Source organism: Vigna unguiculata, chromosome 8 (assembly GCF_004118075.2).
Source record: "Vigna unguiculata cultivar IT97K-499-35 chromosome 8, ASM411807v1, whole genome shotgun sequence".
Taxonomy (NCBI): domain Eukaryota; kingdom Viridiplantae; phylum Streptophyta; class Magnoliopsida; order Fabales; family Fabaceae; genus Vigna; species Vigna unguiculata.
Genome location: NC_040286.1, coordinates 3101309 through 3109484, shown reverse-complemented (window position 1 = coordinate 3109484; position 8176 = coordinate 3101309). Strand labels below are relative to the sequence as shown.

Here is an 8176-nt window from a genome sequence, read left to right as displayed (position 1 = left end):
AAAACAAAAACCCTACAATTGAAATATATGGATCTTACTTTATTTTCTGTTAAAAGACTCATGCACATCTTTCACTTTCCTATTTTTTCCACCACACTTGCTACTTTTTTGACCATAAATCATTTTTTGCTTCAACCTTTTCTTATACTCATGCAATTCACTGCTTCTTGCATTTTACTTTAGATATTCTCTCTTTTCCTTTGTCAAAAACAAAGCCTTTTTTTACATATGTACCACACTTATAACTCACTTTCTTTCTCAAAATTTAAAGAGAGAGAGAATAAGAACAAGAAAAGAAGAAAATGTTTCTTCCCATTTGAACAAAGAGGTATATTTTGTTGAAACATAATACTTTACTAAGGAAAAATATGCAAAATCAAAGAATATGCTGTCTTTTTTCTGATTATAAGTCTCTTTCTACACTTTTGGAGAAAAATAATAAGAGGAGGAAATGGACATTAAACTAAACCAATGTGTGTACTTTTAACATTAAAAAAAACAAAATTTTCATGGACTTTTTTGCTACATGTTGTTTTATGTATGAATATATATCTCTTTTAGGTATTTTGCATATGAGAACCGTACAGGTTTATTTATCTCGGTAGAAATATATAAAATGGAGACATGTATGATAAGTAATTTACATTTCTCATTTTTTGTACAATATAAAAAATAGCAAATATAGAAAATGTTTTTTATGGAAGAAAATCTCCTCTTATAAGAAACCTTCTCTATTTTTGTTGTCTCTAAGCAATACTCGCTATCCTTCAGGTTTAAAAGATGTTTCATGACTCAGTTATTCTTAAATCAAACACATCTACCATAATTATTTGTAGAATTGATAAGAAAATAATGAACAAAACTTAATACAGTTTCTCAAATATTTTTCAGTTTTATTCATTTTCTAAAAATGAAGTTATAGATTAGTTCCAAGTCCAATCACAAGTGTAATAAAAACAACACCACCATAAATAATTTATGTATCTCCTTTTTTATTTTTATTCAAATGATATATTTTAACAATAGATTAACATTTTTTTTATCCTTAAACTATTTTATTTTCGTTTCATTTTTCAAAACTTTGATCATTATATGCATGAATACAATTTTTTTCGCGTTAACTGTATCTTGATATGACATAATAAATCACATCGTTGGATAAAAAAGATCGTCTTCATACATTTCTTAAATTTAAAGACATAACAAAATCAAAATTTAAAATAAAATCAAATTATAATTTAGAAACAAATACATAATTAACCATTTAACCATTTTTTATTTGATTTCTTTTTGTCCCTATATTGTTTAAGAGAAATATAGTAATAACACAATGAGTGACACACCTTTCACTTTTTTCAAAGACACCCTTTGTTCATGTTGGAAAACTTTTAAAATACAAAAAGTAATGATCTCACAACTTACTTAATGCATTTATTTTTGACTTTTACAGTTTTTAATAAATTTTAATTAATAATGAAATATATATATATATATTTTTAATTTTTTATCTACGTGCACGGTTCATACACAGCATCACCAAAAGTTAAAAGTTACATTCAGTATATTATTTGTCTGTGGAATGTGTGACTAACATTAAATAGAATTGTAGAATGTAAATACTCAAACATTTATATATGACAAAGTCTGATGGGAGGAAGGCATTAATTGAACATTGGTATAACAGTATTCTTTAAGAAAAGAACAAATTACTGCAGAAAACGTAGCTGGATTCCTCAAGCCGATTACTCACTCACTCACTCACTCACCATTATTGTTGAATCGCTAGAACCTGTCCTTTTCACCTATGGTTGAATAGCTCTAACAATGTTTCAAATTATTTGGACTATTTCCACGTTATTGTTCCATGCAGAAAAGAAAACAGCTATTCCCGACACAACTTAGGAACCATTTTCCAGCTTTGACGGCACTAATTCCTCCTTGTCGTCCCATGTTTACGGTCAAGAATTTCAAGACTGCGCAATCAAGCACAAAACACAACTCATTACAACACGAGGGGCACACACGTGGGAGTGAAACCAAACCAAACCAAACACACATGCACACACACTCGATACATATAATGAAGGAACTCCATTTATATATATATATATATATATATATATATATATATATATATATATTTGTGTTAAGGGTCTAATCATGATTCCACCACACCAAGACATGGAACAACTTTTAAGTGTCTCTTTGGAATTTGGATTTGTCAAGAAGGAGTAAAGTTACACGAGATTTTAACCACATAATGTGTGTGCTATGTATATATTTTTTTTGATAAAGTAAAATTATGGGTGGCTTGACTAATTATGACAGATGTGGCAGCCAGAAACTTTAGTGCAAGAATATCTACGACAAGGGTTTTCTTTTTGAATGAGTATTGTGTCTTTGGAGAAAGTTCAAGATAAGAAAGTTAGGTGCAATGATGGTATTATGCAGATTGAGGAACACAGAGACAAGAAATAGAGAGAATGTGATCAAAGGGGTGGTTCTTTTGCATTATTGAGAAACATGGAGTTGGTTTTGTACTTAGCTGGACCTAAGAAAAGGTGAAACTCCAAAAAAAGCAAACTCAATAATTTAAGGGCCACTTTCATTTCGTCAAACATCATTTCACTGAATTAATCATTAGTCCTCTTGTTAAATAAAACCACTTTCCCTCCTATTTCCACATTTCCTTCTCAAATTCGCAATATAGATCCAAAAGGCTACGGTTGGAAAGCTCTTGTTCCACTAAGATACACAAAGATGACAGATAAATGGCCCCCACATGCCCCTAATTAATCCCCAAAATTCCTGCACTAATGTCTTTTTGCAAAACAACATAATATTCTGAATCTTCAAACCCCAATATCTTTTCATTTTTCATTTTTCATTTTCCATTTTCCATTTTCCCCCACTCTACCTTTTTTTTTTTTTTTGTTTCTTTTCTTTTCTCCCCTTCCCTTTCACATGCAAAATTTAACACATGACAGATGACATAGGCTATGGCGTGTTTGGTTTCACATCAGATACTTCCACTTCTTCTCAACCATCTTCCAAACCAAACCAAACCATGATCATGTTCTAGGTATCACTCCAAGCAGCAAAAACCGGCAAGTGAGACATTGAAACTGGCCTCATTTGAGAGGGAAACCATGCGCCAACACTCACACCATTAGCAATAGGGCTAGTGACAACCTTTGACCCCACCGGAGGCTTAGGAAAGAGCATGGTGGGACCCGTTTTGTCGGGGCTACCTTCCCTTGAGCTGCTTAAACTGGTGACCAGCGAGGAGGGGTTTGAAAAATGAGCACCTATCTTAGTAGACTCCTCTATCATGGCCTGGCTAGATCCTACTGAGTCAATCCCAATGAGATCTTGTAGGGACACAGAGAAACCAGAACCTCTATAATTTCCACACTTCATGTTTTTCATCTCACAGTTGTTGTTGTTTGACTGTTGTTGGTGTTGCTGATGATACAAACCCATCTTCCAATCCGATGATGATGATGATCCCTTCTCATTCTTCTCATTGTTGTTCACATTCTCAGCCTCTTGTTGTTGGCTTGACACACCGTTGTACTCCATGCCCTCAGTTCTTTGCTCACTTTCCTTGTTCCTTCTAGCTAACTCTCCTGCCAGAAGAGTGTTGCTGGCCATGATCCTCTCGACATCGTATCTTGAGATGTCGAAGTTCGTAACAGCATTCACCCCACGAAATTTGATCGCAGCTACGTCGTATGCTTCAGCTGCTTCTTCTTGAGTACCTAATTCAGTTCATAAAAAAAATACACTATCAACATCAATTGCGACTTTTGAAACAGTCTTACTATGCATGACCGTGAATGTAGTTGAAATATAAAATATAAAATCCAAAGGGTATTGGCATTTAGAAAAGAAAAAATGAACTTTCTGGAGATCGATATTACTATTTAGATACCACTTTTTTAATCTTTCAAGGGAGAACAACAGCTTTAAAAAAAAAGTGACCCGTTGCTGTTCAAAGTGACCATATCAACAGCCTTATAGAAAGCATTGCCAGACACCAGCATAATAGCATTAATAACAACGTCCTAAGAATATATACATATACATTAGTGTTACAGTTTCAGGTTTCGAATGCTAAAATAACCACCGCTATTGCAGTGAAAGATTTGCCAAGGTGTGGTACGAGGAAATGCAACAACTTTCTGGAAGGACTTACTGAATGTCCCAAGATAAAGGTCCTTATTTCCTGCAACTCTGCCTATCCTTGCTTGCCACCTGCCATGCTGGTGGTGCCTGTGCAACAAAAAAAAGTGGATTTAACCTACTTAACCACCATGTTTAATCTCTGTAATACATAAAAAAAAAAAAAAAGTGGCAGAGAAACAGCATTGAACCTTGTCACTCCTCTGTACATTGATGCACCCCTTGAAAACCCACTACTCTTTCTGCAAAGCAATCACCAACATCATCATTAAACAATAAAAATAATGGATAGCTTTTAGCATAATAATAATGATAATAATGTGTGCACCTTCTCAAGTGGGCCACATACTCCTGCCTGCTCATATTCTTCATTTCTTCAAGTTCAGTTTGGTAATTTTCTAGCTGCCAAATATAAAAAAGAAAATGAGACTCCTAGGAGTACAAGATTATGAGCCACAAATGCCAACTTTTAAAACATACCGGGAAGTTTATGTGTGTTGAAGGTCCCCAATACTTAAGAGCCGCAAGATCATAGGCTCTTGCAGCTTTCTCTTCCATATCATAACCACCTTCAGTTCAAAAAGAAAATACACCACTCAATAAATTGGCATTTAGAAAAAAAAAAAAAAACAAGAACATTGAAAATGCAGACCCTTGGAAAAGTAGTAGCTTACCCAAATAAACTGTGACATGCAACGTTTTGGTCATCCACATTGTGAACACACAATAGGTGAAAGAGAGTTAGTGGGTGGGCACAGCTCAAAAACAACGAAAAATACTTCAAAACGAGAAAAAGGATTTTAGATTATAAAATATTCTAGTTTTTGGTAACTAACCTTGTCGTCCTTTCCTGGTTTGCCCTTCCTTCTTGCAACTATTATCCCACAAATGTGCTTCATATCTTCCAGTCCATCGATGCCTGATACACATCACCACAAAATAATTGACTTAAAAAGAAGGCAAACAAAACAATAAGTAAATTCAAAAAAGTAGAACCACCATGAACTTGACTGAATAAATAAAGTACAGAATGATTAAAAAGTGGAACTAAAGAGAGAGGATGAGGTAATGACAATTATATGGAAAATCGAAGCACAAGATTCAGCCTAGCAGCAACAGTTTCGTTAGTTTACATGAAAGTTCAGATTTTTGCCATGATGGCAAGAGAAATTATTAGAGTGATAAAGGGATGAGGTGAAGTGAGGTGAAGTAAACGAACCTTGTGACACCTCTATACTGAGAAGTTCTCTGGCCGAATGTGTCAATAGATTTCCTATGCACAGGTTGCTTCTGGCCAAGCTTAGCAGAGCCTCTCTTTTTGGCATCCCCAGCTACTGATTCAGTTTTGGAAGATGAGATCTGAGTTGGGACTGTGACACAGCTAGATTGAGAACCAGGACTCATAGACAAACTCAAAGACTGTAACTCCCCACAACCAACACCAGCATTTCCAGAAGCACCATGACCCTCCACCATGCCACTGCTATTATTGCCTTGCTGCTGCTCCAGATTCTGCTGAGTGGAAGAATAACCCCTTGGTGGCACCCAGTTTTTGAAGCAAGCAATGCCTTCTTCCACCGCGTGAGGCATTTGGGAGCTGCAAACCGTCACGTGTGGTTGCTTCGGTTCTTCCTCCACCTGGTAAATCCCAAGCCCAGAGTAATATGGGTGGGTTTGCTGTCTGAAAGGGTCAGAAAGAAGACCCAAAGAAGAAGGATGGCCTCTGTTGGCTTCAGGTTCTGCATTCTGGCTGCTGTAGTAGACGCTGTCTAGGCTCAGAGCCATTGCTTCTCTTTCATGGCCTCCATAGTCTTGAGCTCCCACACTTGCACCACCAAGAAAGTCCTCCAGTTTTGGGGATGTGGTTGGCACCATCACTTCAACAAGACCACAAAAACCCTCTTAGAGATACAATTATGTTGTAAATTGCAAAGCAATGAAAGCAAAAACAAAACTTAGCTGCCCTTTATCACCTTGAATGAATCAAAACCAGTATTTTACTTCTGAAGAAAGGAAAGTTTTGAATGCATGGAAGAGGGGAAGAGGGATAGATACCTTGGGTTTGTGATCTGGTGAGAGCTTCCATAATGCAGAGTGAGCCATCTGACTTGAGGGGCATCATGGCCAAGGGAGGGTGAAAGGCACTGTTTTCTCCAACACCATAGCAGATTCCTGAGGGGTTAAGGTGTGAAGGGGAAATATAGAAGCCTGTTGGAACAGTGTTGCAAGGTCCTGCAGCCGCAGAAACCTGAGGGTGATGATAGTAGTGATGATGGTGATGATGGGGAGGGTCAGCAGAAGAAGTAATTTCCATTTTCATGTGGGGTGAGAGAGAGAACCCCAACCAGTTATGATTGTTCCCATCATCAGTGTTGCCATCATTCATCGACTTCATCTTACCTTCTTTTCCCGTCTTTGTTTTTTCTTCCTTTCTCAGCTTAATTACTCGGAAAAGGTTTGAAACTAACCAGACACCACTATTATCAGCTACGCAAATCAATCATTGCGTGGCAAATAACCAAATCATATCAAAATAATAACAAGAACAACAATGAAGTTTTTTCTCACACCAACATCAACTACAAGAACCAAACTCTCTCTTTCTCTTTCTCTTTCTCTCCTTTCGTAACAAAACTGGTCTCTTTAAACTAAGCAGAAGGAATAAGTTACGAAGCAAGTGAAACTGGGAGCACCCACTTCATTCCATAGGGATCTGTGTAGGTATGTGGGCATGTATATATACACACACAACCTCTTTTACCTTCTTTCTTTCTCTTTTCTTATATATTTTTTTTGTTGGTAAAAAATAAGAAAAGAAAAATCTGTCACCCCCACTTAGCTTTTTCTTAAACCCTATATTAAACCCAGAATGAAATAGCAAAGTGGATAAGAAGAAAGAGCCTGAAATGGTAATGGTGTGATGAACTTTTTTTGGGCAGCTTCTGAAAACTTGAATGCTAGTAGGTGAATCTATTGCACACATAACCAAGATATAGAGGGAAGGGAAAATAGAAAAAGATTCAGACCTCAGGTAGACAAAAAAAATATAATTTAATATTTCTACCATTTTATTTCATACGTAACAGGTGTACAAAAAAAAGTACATTGTTATTATTTAATCGCACTACATCTAATAATTTTTTTAATTAATAATAATAACAATAAGTTTATGCTAATAACACATTGATATATTATTTATAAGAAAATTAATTATTTAAATAGTATTTTATTTTACAGTAACAAGGTTGCAAGCAGTGCAGTGGAAGGGGCCATAGATTTGACGGGCAGGACTTATCTGCCCATCCAGTCACTTCATACAGTACGCCCATTCTGTGTCACCTGCATACTGCAAAGTCTAAAAGCATCTTCTATTTCTTTTTATATTTATTTCATAACAAATAAAAATATCTGTTCTACTTAATTTATAATTTATGTTCACATAAATTTAAATTATAAATTAATAATATTTATTGAGTACCAGGTTAATTAAACATTTCAAAATCATGTTACAAGTTAAATCTCAAATTTGTACTTTTTCTATATTTTAGATAGCATGTTCTATTTGTTTATTTTTATAATATAACATTACTCCATTAACTACTAATAATAAATGCAGATGCACAAGGTTAAGTAATCAGATGTGATTAATCAAATGAAGTACAGTTCCTTAAATACACTTACGGAGGAGAAATTATTGTGATGATAGTGTGAATCTTGTGATGATAACAGGTTTATGTACTTTCTTTCTATATTGTAAAACTAATATATTAATATTTATGACATAGATTAATTTGTGTACGATGATAAATAATTTTTTTAAATATGTAAAATATTTTTATTTTTAATATATATAAAATATATTCTGTCAACAAAAGAAAGAATGGGTGAGAATGTCCAACCCATAACAAAGATATGTTTTCTTTCCTTTGTGGGTCATCTTGCTGACTTTGTGAATTTGAGTTTACAGGTTCATTCATCCCTTCAATGGCTT

General features: G+C 34.9%; 1 protein-coding gene across 1 annotated transcript; it reads right to left on the bottom strand.

Annotated features, from left to right (window-relative positions):
- Positions 1-2588: 2588 nt before the first annotated feature.
- On the bottom strand, positions 2589-7164 carry LOC114194631 (AP2-like ethylene-responsive transcription factor CRL5). The gene is made up of 9 exons (XM_028084979.1): positions 6241-7164; positions 5405-6062; positions 5022-5104; positions 4860-4868; positions 4666-4754; positions 4514-4587; positions 4377-4427; positions 4199-4275; positions 2589-3761 (listed from the first exon to the last, which is right to left on the bottom strand). Exons 1-9 carry the CDS (start codon positions 6578-6580, stop codon positions 3079-3081), a joined length of 2064 nt encoding a protein of 687 aa, XP_027940780.1. The 5' UTR covers positions 6581-7164; the 3' UTR covers positions 2589-3078.
- Positions 7165-8176: the final 1012 nt, after the last annotated feature.